Genomic DNA, 20792 nt, shown 5'->3' on the forward strand with positions numbered 1-20792 from the left:
CCCCCTCTCTTCTCAAGAGAGTTGGGTGTATCCTATTCTGTCAAATCTTTCTCTGATTCATCACTTTGTCCATTACTCAATTAGACATCATTTTCAAACATGGTGCTTCCTTCTACAAATTTTACCTTCATTGTTTGGGATTAAAGGTGTGTCCTAAGAATGGTCTACACTCCAGCCAGATGATTAACAGTGTGTTCTAAGGCTGAGCCACAGCACAACTAGAAACAGCTTTTTTTTCCTTCAGCAAATAACACGATCTCAGGGTCCACAGTGTGATCAAATATCCTGTAACAAGAGCTAATTTATACAACATTAAAATACAGACTCAGGGACTAACCCTGTAACTCCATGGCAGAGCATATGCTACCACCCACAGCTACCACTCATTACAGACGCAAACCAGTAACAAAAGCCACAGAAAAGCAAGGCTGGTATCAGTGGGCCAAGGAAGGGAAAGGCTTTTGTCCTCAAGCATCACCACGAAGGAGTCTCTGTGTGGGAGCCAGATTGTGAATGAGGAAGGAAGGCGACCTCAGTAGAGCTGTGGGAAGAGTGCGTGCTATGTTTAAGAACTGAGCCTTGTGCCAGGGATTGAGGTATAGGTTGGAGAAATGGGCAGAGCAGTCAATACAGAGGCTGGGAAGCAGAGGCTGGGAGGCAGAGACTGGGAAGCAGAGGCTGGGAGGCGGAGGCTGGGAGGCAGAGGCTGGGAGGCAGAGACTGGGAAGCGGAGGCTGGGAGGCGGAGGCTGGGAAGCGGAGGCTGGGAGGCGGAGGCTGGGAGGCGGAGGCTGGAGCTGCACCATGGAGACCCTGGAGCCATGCTGCTGAGTTAGACCTTCATTCTGAAATCAATGGAAGCCATTTAACATGTTGTGAGGAAAGGAACAGAAGTAATACAGGGCTGGCTAGAACTGTGGAGCAGGAATAAGTGAGTAATTAGCAAAGCTTCATATGAAATTTAAAAATGCTGGAGTCACGTTTTTAAGTAAAAATAATATGTAAAATTCCAATAGTGTTTAATCCAGTGTATCCAAAATATCATTCCAATTTACAACAAGTTTGGTTGGTCAGTAGGCTGGACGTTTGGCTAGGTTGTTTAGAGGCTTACTGTGTACCCCAGGCTGTCCTCTAACTCCAGACCCTCCTGCCTCAGTCTCCAGAGTGTTGGAATCAGAGTTAAATTCTACGGCATCTGGCCAATATTGATAGAATAGTTTACATTTTATATTTAAATATCTCTCCAAAACCCAGTCTGCCGTTTACATCTGCAGCCCATCTTTATTGGGCAGGTTACATTGGAAGACAAAGTGTGTATATTCACTCCTTGAAAACCCAAGTCCTCAGTTCATCCAAAGATCTCTCTTCTTCCCTCTCTGGTCGGGTACATTTTGGCAACTCTGGGTGCCTCGCATTGCACATATCTGCAGGGCAGGGCTTCTCAGAGTCCAACAGCCTAGTGTGCACTGTGCCCATGAAGAGCAGGAATAAAGCTACCCCCACGGTGTGGCCAGATTCCTGTGCCCTTACAGGGCAGGAATGCCGTATCCTATTTTGGCATTGCTGGTTTGGGAGAAGCAGAGAGCTTGGCAGCAGGCAGAGGGACACACTCAGAAGGAGGCCCCAGGAAGGGGAGCAGGAGCAGCGGAAGCTGAGGAGGGACACATGAAGACTGAAGGGGCGGCACTTCCCAGGTACCAGTGAGGGGCAGGGAGAGGAGACTGTGAGCTAGAAGAGGGCTCTGAGCCCAGCAGTGCTGGCCCCTCTCACCCTCCTGAGAGCGGTGTCAGCTGTGGAGTCACAAGGGCAGACCTGCCTGTGACTTTTGCAATGACACGAAAAAGAGGGATAGTGGAGCAGAAATGGGGCTGGAGGATACGTGCTGCTGTGCTTGTCTTGACTAATGAATAGGAAGGACATCTAACTCTGCTTATGACCTAAAAATGACTCTGATAACTGAATATGGGGGGGGAAGAGAAGACCAGTTAAGGGTTCTGGCTGTGGAAAGAAACAGGAGTCTAGAGCCCCGACCAGAAAGGAAATGAGTGGTAAAGGGCAGAAGGTCTAAGGGACATTGCCCTATATTCCCCCTGATGTCATCGGTAAGAATCCCTGAAGGGAAGGTTTGGAACCTGAACCAAGGATAGACATTTAAGGGCCATTGGAATGAGATGCAAAGGGTCATGTGGTACAGCGACAAGTTGACCACACATGCATGCTGACGAAGATGTCATGTGCGTCTCAGCTGTGCATGGACATTACTTGAGGCTCTAAGCTGTCCTTCCAATAGGCCGGTGGGAGTATCATAAGGAAACTCATGGAGAGTGCAATATGAGCGCAATGGTGTGGTAGAGAATGAGGCGCTCCGCTCTGGCTCTTAGGGAGTTACACATGCACTGCACCCACCCAGGAGCTTTCTGGATTCTCAAAGAAAGATGCAGACAGGCAGGCACACACACATACCAGCTAATTTTTCTATGCCTAGACTAGCTCAGTGACTGGATACTTTTAAACCTCCCTGGGCTAATCCAGGATTCTTGAATTAATATTTACTAAATCCATATTTCATCTCTGCTACCCCTGACCCAGTCGGGGGCCACTTTCCTGGAATCTTACACGTCACAGGCCTTTAAGTCTGTTCTCTTTGCTCCTCTTCCTCTTTTCTCCCCCATCCCTTGCCCCTGTCTCCCTGCCCGGCCATTGGCTGTACAGAAATTCTTTATTACCAATCAAAGCCAGCGGGGCAGGGGTCCTCGGGTCTGGAAGCTCAGCTTTTGGAAGCCAAAATAAGACAAGGCATTAGAACCAATTCCCAACACTGTGAGGCACAGCGCCATGCTGCAGGAAACACTTGGAGGTTCGGGTGTGGCTCAGGGGTGGGGCACTATTCTAGTGTGTACGTTCTGCATCAGAGGCCTAGCACCACAAATCATGCAGACTCATTTTAATGACTATATATTCACTTGAATGACATAAAAACAGCCATGAGTACATCTACCTCTAAACATAAATGAATATAAAGAAAAATACTAAGGGCTGGTGAGGTGGCTCAGCTGGTCAAGGTGCCTGCCACCAAACCAAGCCTGAGCTCAGTCCCCACCACCCATATGGCAGAAGGAAGAACTGACTCCTGAAAGTTGGGCTCTGACCTCCACTTTCATGCCACGACACATGCATACACACACACACACACACACACACACACACACACACACACACACACACACACTAAATAAATTTACAGTGTGATTGAGCATTGCTTAAGGCTGGAGGTGGTAGCACTTGCCTCTAGTCCCAGCACACTGGAGGCAGAGGCAGAAGGATCTCTGAGTTCAAGGCCAGCCTGGTCTACTGAGCAAATTCCAGGGCAACCAGAGACACTATACACAGAGAAACCCTGTATCAGAAACAAAACAGAGAGAGAGAAAGATTTTTAAAGAAAAGAACTAAACAACAATAGAGACGGATGTTTCAAAAGTCCCAAACAAGGGACATGAACGAACGCTGAGGTCATGAACACAGGGTGAGGAGCTGGAGGTGGCTGGGTTGTTAAGATCACTGGCCGCTCTTCCAGAACACTTACGGCCAACTGTAATGCAGCTCCAGGGGAACCGATGCCGTCTTCCGGTTTTGTGAGTTCCAGGCGCTCACCTGGTGTACAGACATGCAGGCAAAGCACCTGGGTACACATAAAATTAGATTTCTTTTTTTAAGAGCTGCTGTAATCTCAGCGAAGGTTCTAATCAATTCCAGCAGGCACATGGCCATGTCTCTCACGATGCTGTGAGTAGCACGGTTCACTAGCTGTCAGCTGAGCAGGGTGTGCGAGCTCTGGCTGCCTAGCACCCATGTCACATACTGAATTCAGTATTTTTTAACAGACCTTCATCCATGCCTGCTGAATTAGAAAAACTCTCCTCATTAAACTGCATGTTAGCCCAAATGTATACCCACACACACACACACAGAGAGAGAGAGAGAGAGAGAGAGAGAGAGAGAGAGAGAGAGAGAGAGAGAGAGAGAGAGTTGTCTTTGTTAAGACAGTGACTGTGTAGCCCTGGCTATTCTGGTCACTGTGAAGACCAGGTTGACTGAAAACTTAGAGATCTGACTGCCTTTGCCTCCTAAATGCTGGGGTTAAAAGCATGCACCACCATACCCAGCCTACAAATGCATGTTTTTTAATTCAAAAGAGGGTGAGAACACAGCTCAGTGGTAGAGTACTAGCCTAGAATACACAGGGCCTTGAGTTCAGGTCCTAAGGTGTTTGCCTCTTGCACACCAAGGGCAGCCCTGTGAGGAGCTCTGCATCCTTCCTGCTGTCTTCCTTCCTGAGACCTGTGCTAGGGGCAGCTCCCTGTTACCTCAGGGTAGTGACCATCCACACTTCATTGTCTTCTTCTAGCTTAGCTTTTGAAAAAACAAACCAAACAAAGGATGTATTTGTGCATGTGTCTGTGTGTGTGTGTCTGTGTGTGTCTGTGTATGTGTGTGTGTCTATGTGTCTGTGTGTGTGTGTCTGTGTGTGTCTGTGTATGTGTGTGTGTCTATGTGTCTGTGTGTGTGTGTCTGTGTGTGTCTGTGTATGTGTGTGTGTGTGTCTATGTCTGTGTGTGTGTGTCTATGTATGTGTGTGTGTCCGTGTGTCTGTGTGTCTGTGTGTGTGTGTGTGTGTGTATGTGTGTGTGTCTGTGTCTGTGTGTGTCTATGTGTCTATGTGTGTGTCTATGTATGTCTGTGTGTCTGTGTGTGTGTCTGTGTGTGTGTCTGTGTGTGTGTGTCTGTGTGTTTCTGTGTGTGTGTGTGTGTGTCTATGTGTCTGTGTGTGTATGTATGTCTGTGTGTCTGTGTGTGTCTGTGTGTTTCTGTGTGTGTGTGTGTGTCTATGTGTCTGTGTGTGTGTATGTATGTCTGTGTGCCTGTGTGTGTGTCTGTGTGTGTCTAGGTGTCTGGGTGTGTCTATGTATGTCTATGTATGTGTCTGTGTGTTTCTGTGTGTGTGTGTGTGTGTGTCTGTGTGTGTCTGTGTGTGTCTGTGTGTGGGTCAGAGGACAACTTGTGGCTTTCTCTTTCTACCATGGGAATCCAAGAGATCAAACTCTGGGGCACTGAGCTCGTCGTCAGCAAGCACCTTTACCTGCTGAGCTATCTCACTAACCCCAGTTTTTTTTCCCCTGTGATTTTTAAAATTGTACTTATTTGTTATTAGTGTACAATAATTACTTTTCATTATGGAAACACTCTGCCTGCTGCCTCCTGTGGCAGCTTCCTTCTTACCATCTAGTGGGAAATCCCTTAGACCGATTCAAGTGAGTGTCGTTTATTTGAGCATATAAGCACAAACTGAAAGTTATCCCTGAATAGTAGTCACCAGAACGACTGAGAAGTTAGCCTCAGTGCTACCCAACAGCAGTCATCAGAACCCGGAATGATGGCTAAGAATCAGCTTCAGCTGTCACTGGTGTGGCTTAGCTGCTGATCAGGCTGGGAAGGTGGCTCAGTGGCTAAGACAGTGGGTTCTGACAGCAGGACTCAGTGTGAACCCCAGCATCCACGTTAGGCAGCTCACAGCTACCTGTGATTCAAGTTCCAGGGACCGAATTATACCTCTCTGACCTCACTGGGTACATCACATAAATAATTAGAAGATTAAAATAATAATCATCATAAGTTGATTGAACACAGGGCCTCCTGAAAACAGCCAGAATCAATTAGTGTGAGTAAGTTCTACGTTGGTTTGAACTGTTAACTGCCCCCATCCAATCACACAGCCTCCTGCAAATTTGGGTTTGCAGTACCTGCCTGCTGCTTTTTGCCTGAAGAGGGGCTTCCCAGGGTGGTTCCCAGGACTGCTGTTCCCGGGCAAACCTTGAGCTGTGACGTCAGACTGACGTGCCTGTGAAGGGCTACACCGTGAAGACCTTTCATCCTTCTGTGAGCTGTGTGTGCCTCCTCCGAGTGGCTGTGTCTGGATCCTGTGGGTGTCCAATCCCACAGGCTTTCTTTGAGTGGGCTTGTTGGGAGTTGCTGGGTCCTGGGAACTTTAGATTTTCTATCCTCAGAACTCTCCTAGGGAAACTTGGAGACATGTTCTCAGACCTTTCTATTGCTGTCATTTTCTTAACAGTAATTCAAAGCGAGTGTCAACCCTTCGTGTAGCTAAGTAAATACACAGCTACAGCACTTCACAGTACACACAGCACTGTGAGCACCGGAGACCGTGTTTCTTGTGTATGTGCCGGGCCTAATCTGACAGTGACCCAGCGATGACTCGTGACCTGTAGTTTAGAAAACATTAGTCTCAAGTACTGATTTAATGAACCATTTCAATCATGTTCAAAAGCTGTGAGATGCTGGAACTCCGGTCTCTGTGAAGCCATTTCTAGAATGTTCAGTTCCTTGTTGCTCAGAAGACAGGACCGTGCTGTACCTTCAGAGATGTGCGAAATTCACCTGTAGGAGCACCGAGCCTAGAGTTCCTACAGCCGGAGCTGTCCCTCCAGCCTGACACTCTTGGAAACGTCCTTTGAGAGCAGCATCTGTCGACCCAGCACACCTACTGAGAAATGTGCACTTTCTATGAGGTGACTGGTGTCATTTTAAGTTCCACAACCATCTCTCTTCAGGGTGTGCCGATCTCCAGGCCCTGGACACAATGCAGCCCATGGAGAGGAAGCGACAGGGCTACATTCACGAGCTGATTGAGACGGAGGAGCGGTACATGGATGACCTGCAGTTGGTCATTGAGGTGAGAGCTGTTGCTGACTGTCTCCTACGGGAGAGGGAGGGTGGCCATCTCTGCCCCTCTCACTTGGGAGCAATGGGAGCCAACTTCTTTTGTTTTGTGGTGCTGGGTATGAAACCACACCCTGTTTTACCGTTGAGCCTTATCCTTCGTCCATGTGCCTCACAGACATGACAAGAGCTTTTGTAGCCTAAAAGCTGCCTCTGTAAGGCAGGAAACTAAAGGTTCCTGGTCACAGCATGGGCTCTTCTCCAGCTGAGCCCACTCAGTGTTGAGATGGGAACGTCTGACAAGGGCATAGGGAGGGTGCGAAGCCTCTAAGTGGGCTTGACTCCAATTCCTGCCTAGGTATTTACCGCCATTCGGAAACCTGACGTTTCTATTGGCTTTGATACCTCCAGGTAATGTTTGTGTCAGCTTAGGAAACCAAACAAGGGAAAATTATAAAAGTTTCCCAAATTGTATATTTACTGCCTGTACCTGTCCATGTGGCCAGTGGTATCTAAGCTGATGACAGTGTCCTCTCGAGAGGAACATTTTACAATGGCTTGTGTCTGAAAGCACAGAAGACTCTATGATTCTACACTTCTGTCCCCGTGACCTGGAGAACAGAGTGGAGCAGGGCTGCATCTGTCTGCATCTGCCCTGCGAAGCCTGCCCTCAGCCAGCGGCAATGTCTGTTCCTCCACACATCCACTTCCCTCACTCCTCTGCTGGGAATGCCTGTCCTCCTCACCCCTGTGTGCTCTGATATACTTGGGGGGGGGGGTGTTTTGTTTGTTTTTAAGACAGGGTTTCATGTAGTCTAAGATGGCCTTGAACTTGCTGCGTAACTAAAGATGACCTTCAACTGCTGACCCCTTGTTTCTGTCTCCAGGCATTGGGCTTACAGGCACATGCTCTCAGACCTAGTTCATGTGGTGCTAGGGACTAAACCGCAGACTTCAGGTCTGCTAGGCACGAATGCTACCAACTGAGTTAAGCCCCTCACCCTGTCTGTCTGTCCATCTTCATCTTCAAACTTAGCCTGGCCCTGGTCAACCTTTGAATAAGCATTGAATGGGTCAGACGCATTTGTCTGCACTTCCCTCTACCCGGACAGATGACTTAGAAGAAAGGTCCAGAATCCTGACCAACCTCCTAGGAAGGTCAGCACTGCTGCCAGTTGCGCCCAGCCCAAGGGGGCTGTGAATGGCTGTGGAGTCTCAGCCAGAATATGAGCAGAAATGGAGTGCTTGCCTACTCCAGCTTGCCACCTCAGGAATGCCCATTCTGCCCTCCTCACCCATGTTGTAAGGAGCAAAGAGCTGTCAGGGACTCGGGTGAAAGCGCTGTGCTAAAGTGACTTTCTCATGGAACTTTCTAAAGACTCAGCCATCTTTCCCTCTGCTTCCCTCCCCTGGCCTGCTCACATGGCTTCTGCAGTGAATTAAGAACAGGGTGGCAGCCTGGGAGCAGGAAGACTATGTTTGCGGGGTCACTGTAGGCACATCCTCCAACCCCTGTGGAGCTGAGACATTGCCACAGTTCACAGCATTTCTGGCTGACACTGCAGCCCACATTAACTCAGCAAACTTCAGCTGATGTTCTATGGCAGAATAGCCAAGGAGTCCCTGTGTTTGTGAGCACACACAGTCCTGTTGAAGGACACCGAGAGAGGAACACTAAAGATCAAAGCCCAAAGAATAAGTCCATCCCCAACAAGGAAGGGCTTCCCAGGTATGTCAGACCACCATGGAGCTGCTTTGCCAGGGAGAGGAAGTGGATGTGTGGGCGTATGGAGCGGTTGGGTACCTAGGGGTAGGTCCTGCTGGAATGTCCGGGACCTAGGTGGTGAGGTGGCAGGGATGGGTCTCAAGGCCTGGAAACCCCAGGGTTTGCACTTCATCACTTGGCCAGTATGAGGCCTTCGCAAGGCTTAATGCAGAGCCCCGAGTCACATGACTCTGTTAGTCATGCTTTCTTCACCAGCCAGTGAGGGATCCCAGTAGCTGAGTTGCCTCACCTGTGCCACCCATGAAGTTACATGAGAATCCTGTATGCACATGTGTGTGCTTCACACACATGTGCGTGTAGAATCCAGGTGGAAAGTAGCTCTGCCGCTGGCTTCTGCTGGGCTCATCTGCTGGGCCTCACCGGGGAGGGCAGAGGGCGCCACTGCCTTCTTGCTCACATGGGGGTCCCAAGGACTCTGAGATGATGAGTTCAGCAGCAGTTGCGCTCTCTGCTCCTTTTTCTGCGGGCTCCACTGTGCAGGGCTATTACACCCAGATCTGCTTGGTCCCCAGAGCAGCCTAGGAGGGAGGTAGGACAACATCCCTAGCCAAGAGATTCAGCACTTAAAAATCAGCCTCAATTGGGTTTTAACTGGTGAAAGTAGGGAAACTGTGCAGCTTAAAATCTAAAGTGAACCAGCATGGCTCAGCCCAGGGAAGCATCTGTCCTTGAGTTCGATCCCTGATGTCCATGTGACAGAGCCACATGTGGTGGCACACATCTGTCATCTCCTTTGGCATGATGGGTGGCAAGACAGGAGATCGCCCAGAAGCTTGTAAGCCAGCTACTGCTTAGACACTGCACTGCTTGGTGAGGCCATGTACCGCAAAAAGGTGGAAGGAGAGAGTTGCCCCAAAAGCTGTCCTCTACACCGTGGCTTGCATTGTACTCTCTGTCTTTATCTGTCTTTGCTTCTGTCTCCTCTCACTCCTGCGCACATATGCACAATAATAATAACAACCTTTAAGAATCTAGCCGCCATAACTGTGCTTACTTAGAAGTGCCACTGCCTTGCTGTTTGAGTGCCGGAAGGCACGCACGGCTGTGTACCCACACTCAAGTTAGATCTATGTTTTCAACTTAGGTTTTCCAGAAACGGATGGCTGAGTCGGGCTTCCTCACTGAGGCAGAAATGGCCTTGATCTTTGTGAACTGGAAGGAACTCATCATGTCCAACACGAAGCTGTTGAAGTGAGTTGTGGGCACCAAGTGACATGGCCACTGTCGCCCCTCAGGGCTGCTCAGCTGGAGACTTTCAACTCTGTTCCTCTCTTAGGCTTTGTACTCCAGTAGCATTTGGTGAAATGCCCTGTAACTTATATACAGGATGCTTGGGGAAGTAAAGAAATACAATGCAGAGCTACTTTGATTAATAAAGAAGAGCTGTGTCAGCATCTGCTCTCCAAGCAGGTAGAGCAGGCTGCCCAGCAGGGGAGTAACTGACAGGGAGGACGGCGCCACAGCCAGGTGACTGCACGGTGCTCAGTTGCTCAGTCGAAGTTCCTGTCCTACAGCAGGATTCCAGGCCGCATCGCTGGCCTGCCCGAAACACCCTGAACACCCCAGTCCTCCTCTCCAACCCCTGGCCACTATAGCTCCCCAGCCCATCTTTGGAATTTCTTTCTCTTTGATTCAATTGAGAAAAAAACAATTTGTCAAGAAACTGAGGTGGATGAATGAAGTACTCTTCTAAAGGCCTAGAAGGCGCCCAAATGTGTAGACTTCATTTCCTTCCCCTCTCTTCTTCGCTAGTGTTTCCCCTGGATTAGTTCAGCCAGTAGAGCTTTAAGCCATGCCTCTGCCCCCTCCAAGCAGCCCTTCATTCCTGGCATCCACAGTCCCTAGATCACAAACTGGATGTCACTGCTGGTGCTCTCTGTAGCTCTCACCCTTTGGTTGCCAAGGAAGGACATCTGTGGAGAATGGAGTGACCGTCAGTTCTTTGCAGGGCCTTGCGGGTACGGAAGAAGACAGGGGGTGAGAAGATGCCAGTCGAGATGATGGGGGACATCCTGGCAGCAGAGCTGTCCCACATGCAGGCCTACATCCGGTTCTGCAGCTGTCAGCTCAATGGAGCAGCCCTGCTACAGCAGAAGACAGATGAGGACGCAGACTTCAAGGAGTTTTTAAAGGTACGCACAGCCTGGGACACTTGGACTCTGTGCTGCTATGGCAAGCACCTGGCCTCCTCGGCCTGGACGCAGCAGCACGCCTCCTGATGGGGTCTGAGCAGCTGACAGGAGAGTCCCTTCAGTTCCCAAGACAGCACAAGCATGGCGCACAGCTTCCTGACTGTGTGGTACCGTCCCAGGTACAGCTCATTTCCCTTGGCATGAGAACTGTGGTTTTACATCCTGGTTAAGTAATAGTATTGCGTTGTTTTGTTTTTCCGAAGAAACATCTTCTTTTAAATTATTTATGCGTCTGGGTGTTTGCCTGTGCTGCATGTTTGTCTGTGAACCACACACATGCCTGGCACCTGCAGAGGTCGGAAGAGGACAGTGGAGGCCCTGGAACTGGAGTTACAGATGGCTGTGAGCTGCCTCATGGGTGCTAGAGCCAAGCGCAGGTCCTCTGCAAGAGCACTTAGTGCTCTCCTCTTAACTGCCGAGCCCTCTCTCCAGCTGCACTGTGGCCCCACCCCTTAATTTTGCAAGTTATAGTCAGTGATCATCTTATTCCAGATAGAAAACAAAAAGAGCTTAGTTAAATGCACATAATCCAACAAAGTAAGACTGTAAATAATTAGGTGACCACTTTGTGATTGAAGGAAATGAAAGAATGGGGGGAAGGTAATGGGGTCCTCTTTCTCCTGCTGTGTCACATCATTGTGCACCATGAGAAAGGGGAGAGAAACACCGGCAGGCTTGAGGAACAGCAAAATCTCTATTAGTCCCACCACATAAGCATAGCCACGGACCATGTTGTCAGGGCTACCAGACAAGGACTCAGGGCCTTGTTTCTTCCACCATCCTGAGCAGGGGCTGAGGCAGGGCTTATAAACCTGCAGGCCTCTGGGCCAAGTTATAGTTATAATATTTAACAATCAGGACTCTGGGATTAGGGGCTCTCCCCAGTGTTCCGTCATTGTCAGCTGAAATCGAATATGTTTTTGCTCAACCAATCAAATTAATTTGTTTTTTCCATTGTTAAGAATAGACATTATGTTGTGGGGAACTATTGTTGCTTAGATTGGGGTTTGACAACAGGTATGATTTGGGGAACTAGAAAGGGACTTAGGTAAAATAGAATCTGAAGTCAAAATGACATTTTCTTTTATCTGCTTCCCAACAACTTCCAGAGGACCCAAGTTCAGTTCCCAGTGCCCACGTGGCAGCTCATAACCGCTGTGCATATTGTACACAAGCAGGGTGCAGATGCCAGCGAAGCTTCTAGAAGCCAGTGAGGAAGGAGTACTGGTGACCATCTTCAGCTGTTGTGCCAAGAGGCCACTCACCCCATATGACAGAGCGGAGGGAGGTGTCCCAGGGGAAAGTGTCCCACAGAGAAGCATGCCTTGGGCCTTGAGAAATGAATGTGTTCCGGGCACACGAAAGGGAGGGAGTAGAGTCAGTGCAGGCATTTTCCGTTGTTTCTGATGGAGCAGGAGTGGCAGGCGCGTTGTAGAGCCAGGGATCAAGAGCTGTGCACCAGACAGAAGGGAGTGAGGGCTCCTGGGCCCATATCCAGTGGAACGGATATGGAATGGAGGTAGAAAATGTGGCTCCTGTGAGAGACCAGCCTCATGGGGCACATGTGAGACTGAGGAACCTTGGAACGCCGACTAAGAAGTGTAATGCAGTCCTGGTAGAACTCCAGAGAATGGCCGCTTACTGGTACTGGCCTCTGTTTTCTTAACCTGGGCAGCAGCTACATTGAAAGAAGATGGTGGGAGGATGTGATGAAGGCCAAAGCCAGTGGGCCGGGGGAGAGGAGGTGGCGGCCATGGGAGAGCAGTACCAGAAGCCAAGGAAGAAGCCACGAGAAAGCTAAGCAGAGCTGGGCTGGCCTCATGAGCTGAGAGATTCCTAGCCTGATGTGTCACTTCAGATCCTGCCTCAAAAGAAGTCTAGGCAGGTGTTTTGGCAGGGTCTCCATGATTGCCTCACAGGCCTCTCTGTTTTGCAGAAGCTGGCGTCAGACCCACGCTGCAAAGGAATGCCCCTGTCCAGCTTCCTGCTGAAGCCCATGCAGAGAATCACTCGCTACCCCCTGCTCATCAGAAGTGTGAGTCCTTGGGACAGCTCACCCAGCAGGCCACCCACAGGCTGCTCTGAACCAGACAACCAGGGAGCAGTGATCCCCCTGCCCCAGGCTCCTGTGTGCCTAGTCTAAAGACTGATGTCTTTATGTGGGCAGATAAAAGTGGGGTCTAATGCCATCCCCCCATAGGAACTGCCATCCCACAGTCAGTGTGCTTGTGAGGGTTAAGGCCTTCTTCACACTCTGAAGCCATCATCAACCCAGAGGGAACATGAAGTCACCAGTAACAGAGCCATGGGCTCCAGCCTTTCTTCTTGAGGCAAAATGCTTTCTAGGGAGATTAGGGGTTTTATAAAGCAATATAGTGGATTTCCTGCCAGCTTGTACTTGAGACACTATGGATCAGAAAGTCAGAACCACCCAAACAAAAACCACATGACTTAAGTCATCGGGGAGCTCTGAGAAGGCACCTGCTAGCCCATGGCCTATTACCAAGACTGTCAGATCCACAGTGTTCCTGCCACCCCCAGTCTTAGTTACCAGTCCCTATGCCCACAAGGACTGTGGGACTCTGCTCCCAGGGCACACACAATTACCTTTCCCCTCGATGGGGGTTTCACCGGAGGCGGCCCTCATTTAAGCATCAGCCATGGTGGATAGGACTTAGTGGACACGGTGTGACCTACGGGACACTGCCCACTGTCTTCCAGATCCTGGAGAACACTCCACAGAATCATGTTGACCACTCCTCCCTGAAACTGGCCCTGGAGCGAGCTGAGGAGCTATGCTCTCAGGTGAATGAGGGGGTCCGGGAGAAGGAGAATTCAGATCGGCTGGAGTGGATCCAGGCGCACGTGCAGTGTGAAGGCTTAGCTGAGGTGAGGCTGGGAGCCGAGCTGGGCGCCCGGAGAGGGTAGGGAATGTCCACCACACCCCAGCATGGACAGACCACACTTCACTGTGGGGTTCACCATCCGGCCCATCAGGACACCTTCCTGCCTTGGGAAGAGGCAAATTGGGTGGTTTGTATAGAGTTCTTTGACTTTTACTGGTAGAAATCAGTAGAATCAACTATTGATTTTTTTCACGGGGTCAGTAGGAATTCTAAACAGTGATAGATGGGAAAGTGCTTGTGTGTTCTGGAAAAGTGGGTAATCCTAACTGTATTGCTACCTAGGAAATTACTACCTAGGTCACCACAGCAACCTCAGGTTCTGGGCACTGGCCTTTCACACACAGTGGGGTTTGTTGTACTCAGACTTACAAAGTGCTGTTTTCTCTGTTTAAGCAACTTATCTTCAACTCCCTCACCAACTGCCTGGGCCCCCGGAAGCTTTTGTACAGCGGGAAGTTATACAAGACCAAGAGCAATAAGGAGCTGCACGGGTTCCTCTTCAACGACTTCCTGCTGCTCACCTACCTGGTCAGGCAGTTCGCTGCTTCCTCTGGCTTCGAGAAGCTCTTCAGCTCCAAGTCCAGTGCTCAGTTCAAAATGTATAAAACGGTGAGTGCCAACCACCGCAGATGGGACCTATCAGGCTCCATCTTGACTTGAGCATCCCCTCCCACCTGCCCCGCCCTGCCCTGGGGCCCCTCCCCTGCCCTGGGGCCCCTCCCCTGCCTCAGGTGCCTTGCTGTGTCCTTTGCAGTTCTCAAGGGAAGGAGCCCTGCAGCAACATGAGCCAGCTTTGGCTTCCTCCTGGCAAACACAACCTTGTGCCACAGCCAGCATCTGTGTCTCTGTAACTGGAATCACCCAGCCAGGTGTCAGTGTGCAGAAAGCCGGTCACATCAGCAGCACAGGCGCTCTGAGCTTGTCCCCAGCTCAGTGACACTGACTTGGGCCTGGGTGTTTACTTCGCCATCCAGGCTTGCTTTTCTTCTTGGGCACAGACCTTGGGCACCAGGCCCATCTCGCTTCTCCACCACAAGGCTCTTCTGAACTTTTAGAAGCTCTCTGGTGCTGGAGCATTGTGGCTTATCTCACAGCCAATAACTTGGCCCTAATTCTTTCAGCCCATTTTCCTGAATGAAGTGTTGGTGAAACTTCCCACAGACCCTTCCAGCGATGAGCCCGTCTTCCACATTTCCCACATCGACCGTGTGTACACCCTCCGAACAGACAACATCAACGAGAGGTCAGTCCTGAGCATGTGCCTGCTTGAACTCTAGGAGGCAGCACGGGCATGTCCCAGTGCCGTAAGTCCAGCTGCACTCATGATCAATCCTCCTAAGTCTAACCCCAGCCTCCCCAGCCCCACAGTAGGCTCCAGCTTAGATACACGCTAGTCACACAGCTGCCACGTGCCCGCCAGCCATGCTTCCCTCCAGTGGAGCTCCCAGGGTAAGCACCTCTGGTGGCAACCCCAGAGGACACTGCTGTCCCTCTGCGCAGTTCTCCTGTCATGCTGTAACCACCGGTCATGCTGAGCTGCCATCAGGGTGGTGGTCTCTTCAGCTCTGGCCTCCCAGTCCTTCACAAGGCCCTGTGTTGTTGAAAGCTGTCTTTGGAAAGCCTCAGCTCAGCTTTAATTAGCAGTTCAGTCTATCACTCGGCCTTAGATTAGGTTTGTGTCTGGGAACCTGTTAAATGAGCTTAAACCTGAGGTCAGCCGGGGAGGAGGTGTGGAGCCTCCTGGCAGTCATCATGAGCACCCTTCCGCTTCCCCCGCAGGACAGCCTGGGTCCAGAAAATCAAGGCCGCCTCAGAGCAGTACATCGACACTGAGAAGAAGAAGCGGGAAAAGGCTTATCAAGGTACCTACTACTGCCCCGTGGTGGGAATCAGCTGCCAATGGCATAGGCCAACTGGAGTCTGATCCTAGAGACACCAGCTGCTGCCCCAGCAGTAAGGCCGAGGAGATGGATTCAGATCACAGGCAGAAGAGCCCGGGTACCTCCCCCACCCCACCCCCACGGCAGCTGTTCCTAGCTGCCCTGAGCTCTCACCTATGGGAACCAGATGCAGGTCCTGCCTTCTCTCTGTAGCCAGCTGCCCCTGCCCCTGCCCCTGCCCCTGCCCCTGCCCCTGCCCCTGCCCCTGCCCCTGCCCCTGCCCACCTCACCCTGCCAGGGCATGTCTTGTCCCACCTAACTTGCTGGGAGTGGCACTCTGGCCCTGTCCTCTCAGCCTGTGCCTCCCACTCCTGGCCTCCAGGACTAGTATAGTACCCTGGGCCCAGTCGGCCCCAGCCCCTCAGCCCCACCACTCTGGGGCTCACTAGGTTCACTCTCCGTCTTTTCCCTGCTGCTGTGTGGATGGCACTTTCACGGACACTAGTAACCCACCCAGCTTCCTCTGCTTATACACATACACCCTCTCCCCACCCCCATCACCCCCACCTCCTCATATCCTGAGGCTTCATTTGACTCTCCTCCCATCTTCCTGGGAGGCTCCCCTCCCCTGAGCATTGTTGTCTGTCTGACATCCGTCCCATGGGACGTATCAGCTCAATGGTGGGTCATGGCTACTCTCTGCAATCCCAGCATTTCAGACAGGTCCTCTCCAGCAGCTCCCTGTCCTTCCCAAAGCCTGAGTCCTTTACAGAGGCTGTCAGCCTCCTCTCTTGGCAGTGACAACTCTATGTGCCAACCCCTTGCCTGAGAATCTTCCTTTTAGCCTCTCAAAGTAAGGAGGGTTTTTACCCCAATCTTGGACGCATCCCCACCACTGCCTGTGGCCTAGCCCCATTCCCCACTGTGTCCCCCACCGTCAGTCACAGGCAGCTCTTCCCCTTAGGACTCTTCCCATTCTTCAAGGCCCGAGTGGAGCTGTGTTAGGACTGCACTGCCCCCAGACTTCACTCATCCATTTTCTGAAATCACCACTGACTCCTGGAGAGCAGGGGATCCATATGTGTCCCACTGTGTCCTCTGTTCGTAGGACAGGTCATCCACCAGCTCAGTCCTAAAGGATCCTTGGCCCCTGTGTCAATGCAAGCCCAGCTTCCCAGTGCAGGCCCACCCTCCCCTCCCGAGTCTCCTCCCACTTAGGCTCCCACTGCTGAAGCCGAAGCTCTCTGTGTGTTTTCATTCAGGTTCCCCTTACTTTGTTCTGTGCTCCTGAAGGTATGTGAAAATTGCCTTTCCTAATCGAATACTATTTTAAAAGCTTGCTATTGAAAAATCAATGATTGAATCATTTCATAAAACATATAATCATCTCCTAATTTGTCAAAAGTGTAAATCAAGGTTTTCCTGAGTTTCTCACTGTGTGTATTCTGCATTTTCCATGAGTTTCTCACTGTGTGTTCTGCGTTCTCCAGGGTATAATCCTTCAGATACGGTTATGTGCTGTGTGCCAGACCCTGTGATGGGCGTAGTGGGGCCTACAGAGAGAGTAAGGCCAGGCTCTGCCTTCAGGGACAAGGGCATGCCCCATGGTAGAGACATGAGGACACTGGGGAGCAGGCCACTGCTTGTAGACCAGGCTACACACCACTGCAGCTGAGACAAGAGTCCTTCAAGGTTGAGGCTAGCCAGCCTGAGATACCTAATAATATCTTGCCTCAAAATATAAAAAGTCCTTGAAAGAAAAAGAGTGAGAAGACACCAAGCATCCCTTCTCCTTTCAGATTGTTTTGTCTGCTTGTCTGGACCTCATGGTTGCCAGCAGTATGAGCACAGGACTCACTCTGTCTGCAGTAAAATATCTCAAGAGCCTTTCTAAATAGATGAAACATGAAATAAAAATGCTCACCAAGACAAAATGCCTACATATAATTAGAATTTTGAGTGGTTCACACTTTGTTATCTGATGTTAAAAACTCTGGCCTAGGTGTGATGGAACCCACCTTTAGTCCCGCACACTGGAGGCAGAGGCAGGCAGGCCTCTGTAAGTTCAAAGCTAACCTGGTCTCTAGAGCAAGATCCAGGCCAGTCAGGGTACTCAGTCTCTGTCTCAAAATGAAAAACAGAAAGGGTCCCTGAGACAGGAGGATTCTAAGTTCAAGGACAACAGCTCAGACTAGGATGAGACCCTGTCTTTAAAAAGCCTGTGAGTGAAACACGTGGTCCTTCCTAAGACCCAGTTTTCCTCATCTGTAAAATGGGAACTACCTGGTAAGGCAATTATGGAATTAAATCTGTATGAAGATCTAGCACATGCCTAACACAAAGTAACCAGCAAATGTAATCTACAGGAAGTACAACTGCATGCATTGTAAAGTAACATAACCATCCCGACGCATTTGTAGGATTACTGCCCTAGATAAAGCAGCTCAGGAAACACAATGGCTCCTCCCTGCCAGAGGAGGCAGACAGGGTGCAGAATGTCAGGCCTAGCAGGCTGTGGGCTTTCTCAGTGGAGTGCTGAGGTGACGGAGACTAGCCTGGATCTTGAAGACTGAGCTGGGTACTGATGGGCAAAGGATGGGAATCCCTGGCAGGCAGCACAGCCTGGGGAGGAACCAAGAACTAGCTCTAATGCAGAGCAGTAGCAGGCCATAGTGGTTAGGCCAGGGCTCACGTTGTAGCTCATTAGAGTGGCACAGTGGGAGCCGGAAGCATAGCCAATGGCAGAGTGTGACTAAGGGGCATGGAGTTCGGTCTCCAGCAGCAGCAGCAGCAGAGAGAGAGAGAGAGAAAGAGAGAGAGAGAGAGAGAGAGAGAGAGAGAGAGAGAGAGAGAGAGAGAGAGAGAGAGAGAATAGACAGAGGCCCTACAGCATTGATTCTTAGCTGTGTATACATTCTCAGAGGAAAAGTTGACCTGACTCACTTCCTCTTTTGTAGCCCGTTCTCAAAAGACTTCAGGTATTGGGCGTCTGATGGTACATGTCATTGAAGCTACAGAGTTAAAAGCCTGCAAACCAAATGGTAAGTGCTGCTGTTACTCAACAGATGTGGTAGCGCCCTGTTCCTTATCTCTAGAACAGGGAATAATGAGTAGTTTTTAAAAGGCAGTGTTTCTGCTGTTGCTAGAACCCTGATAAGCTACCTACTGGGCCAGTATCATTCACTGTTTCCCAATAAGAACCAGCACCCACCATTTTGACTGCTACTGCACAAAAATACACAAAGCATGCCACACAGGTTCCTGGCCAGGCTTGTGGAGAGCAATCCTGCTGTTAGGACATACACTTGTTCCCCAGGATTGTCACATCATTGGGAACATGGGGCCATACAGCTGCTACTCTGATGTAAATGTCCCGCCAGGCAGTGCTGCCTGCCCTGGTCTCTGGTGAAGCAGCCTGCAGACGCTGCCAGGATCATCCCATTCACTTACCACACTGCACGTGTTCTTGGGTTGTTTCTGTGCAGGGAAAAGCAATCCGTACTGTGAAATCAGCATGGGCTCCCAAAGCTATACCACCAGGACCCTCCAAGACACACTGAATCCCAAGTGGAACTTCAACTGCCAGTTCTTCATCAAGGATCTTTACCAGGACGTTCTGTGTCTCACTATGTTTGACAGAGACCAGTTTTCTCCAGATGGTAAGGATAACTTGGCATGAAGGCCTAAAGGTATTCCCAGTTTTCTGGGGTCCGGAGTGTGCACCCAGGGTCCTAAACTGTGCTTATACCCCATGGCACCTATAGGAGATGACCCAGGCCCGTGTCAGCAGGAGGTGGGTATTTGGGGGAGAGCATGCCCTCTGAAGACAGGCACTACCTGTATACATAAGGGAAACACTGGTGCATCCTGGGGGGGTAGAACACTCCAAATAGGCCGCTGTCACCATATGTCTGACTACTGCCAGTATCAGAGACCCATGAGCAAATGAGCTACTCATTCAGTGTTTGAAAGTTTTCTAAACATCATTTCAGACTCTCCTACTTTGGAGTTTTTAAATCTTAATAGGAACAAAGATATCTGATCCTCCCATGATGTTTATTCCCCAGACTTCCTGGGTCGTACTGAAGTTCCAGTGGCAAAAATCCGAACAGAACAGGAGAGCAAAGGCCCTACCACCCGCCGACTGCTACTGCACGAAGTTCCCACTGGAGAAGTCTGGGTCCGCTTTGACCTGCAACTTTTTGAACAAAAAACTCTCCTTTGAGGGTCTGGAGAAGCCAGCACCAAGGAAGCTGCCCACAGATGGGCTGGGCCTAAAGAGACATTTTGCTCTCCTTGGGCAGAGGAGCATCACATGGCTTCATCCATCAAAAAGCCACACTCGCTGGGCCTGTATTTTCTTGCACACTAAATTGCTAGCAATCTATGCAAACATGATCTTTTAAACAAACGCCACAGCACAGTGCCTTGTACTAGTGTTAACATGTTCAGCTGCGTTCGATGCCAGGGTTTCCATTTTCAGGGCTATAAAAGTATTATGTGGAAATGAGGCATCAGACACCGGATGTTACCACTTGGCGAATGTGTCCACTGTGGCGTTGGTGACGTTGGAACCATTCCACACTATGTGACCTCTGCTGGGTCACAGCACTCAGGAGGTGAAGGGCTGAGATTAAATGCTGCAGCCGTGGGGCATGTGCAGCCTGATATGAAATAGCACCCACTTGTGCACTGAATAAACAGAAACTTGATCGTTTTATTCTGATTAGATTTTATCATTTTCTGCTAAGACAATATAGTTTGAAGTATAAGGAGGAAAGCTTGATGTACTTTAAATATACTGTGAACTCTAATGATGTGGGAATATTTTTCACCTTTAATTTTCTGAGATATAAATTATTTATGTGAATTCTTTGTTTTGCATATTTCGTAGAACATGCGTCTTTAAGCTTTATCATTGCCAACATGTACAGAAGGAGAAAATAAAGGTATACGTTTATGAATGTAACTCCTTTCAGAGCTTGACTCTCTATGTGAAAGGCTTGTAGTAATACTTTCAGAAGTTGTTTACAGTGAAGCTGGCGGGATGGGGTAAGGTGGGGCCAAGAGATCTGCTTGACCCTCCTGTGAGCTTGCCCAGGGCTTTGTGGGCGTTTCTGTCAGTTTTCTGGGACTTGGTTTCACTGGTGGCTTTTGCAGGTGGGTGAAGTGCACAGGAGCTGTGCTTGGCCCACCTGAACCAAAGGGGTGACCCACCAGGAAGGGCAAAGGGCAAAGGTCAGGACTATCTATATCTGTTGCTCTTAGTATCCAGATCACATCCTGTCTCCTGT

At 50.1% G+C, this 20792-nt stretch overlaps 1 protein-coding gene across 9 annotated transcripts in view; it reads left to right on the forward strand.

Annotated features, from left to right (window-relative positions):
- Itsn2 (intersectin 2) overlaps window positions 1–20467 on the forward strand; it is a 110733-nt gene extending 90266 nt beyond the window's left edge. For 8 of the 9 annotated variants that reach the window (XM_039113103.2, XM_039113108.2, XM_039113102.2 and 5 more), the window contains 11 exons: window positions 6626–6747; window positions 9605–9711; window positions 10469–10652; window positions 12649–12747; window positions 13434–13601; window positions 14012–14227; window positions 14740–14861; window positions 15398–15480; window positions 18456–18539; window positions 18984–19157; window positions 19566–20467. In XM_039113103.2, the coding sequence (XP_038969031.1) occupies window positions 6626–6747; window positions 9605–9711; window positions 10469–10652; window positions 12649–12747; window positions 13434–13601; window positions 14012–14227; window positions 14740–14861; window positions 15398–15480; window positions 18456–18539; window positions 18984–19157; window positions 19566–19723 (1517 nt within the window). In that variant the 3' untranslated portion in view covers window positions 19724–20467. Of the gene's footprint in view, window positions 1–6625; window positions 6748–9604; window positions 9712–10468; window positions 10653–12648; window positions 12748–13433; window positions 13602–14011; window positions 14228–14739; window positions 14862–15397; window positions 15481–16760; window positions 16792–18455; window positions 18540–18983; window positions 19158–19565 lie in introns of those variants that run through there. The other variant, XM_039113109.2, reaches the window with a different exon arrangement.
- Window positions 20468–20792: the final 325 nt, after the last annotated feature.

The sequence above is a fragment of the Rattus norvegicus genome, chromosome 6 (assembly GCF_036323735.1).
Source record: "Rattus norvegicus strain BN/NHsdMcwi chromosome 6, GRCr8, whole genome shotgun sequence".
Taxonomy (NCBI): domain Eukaryota; kingdom Metazoa; phylum Chordata; class Mammalia; order Rodentia; family Muridae; genus Rattus; species Rattus norvegicus.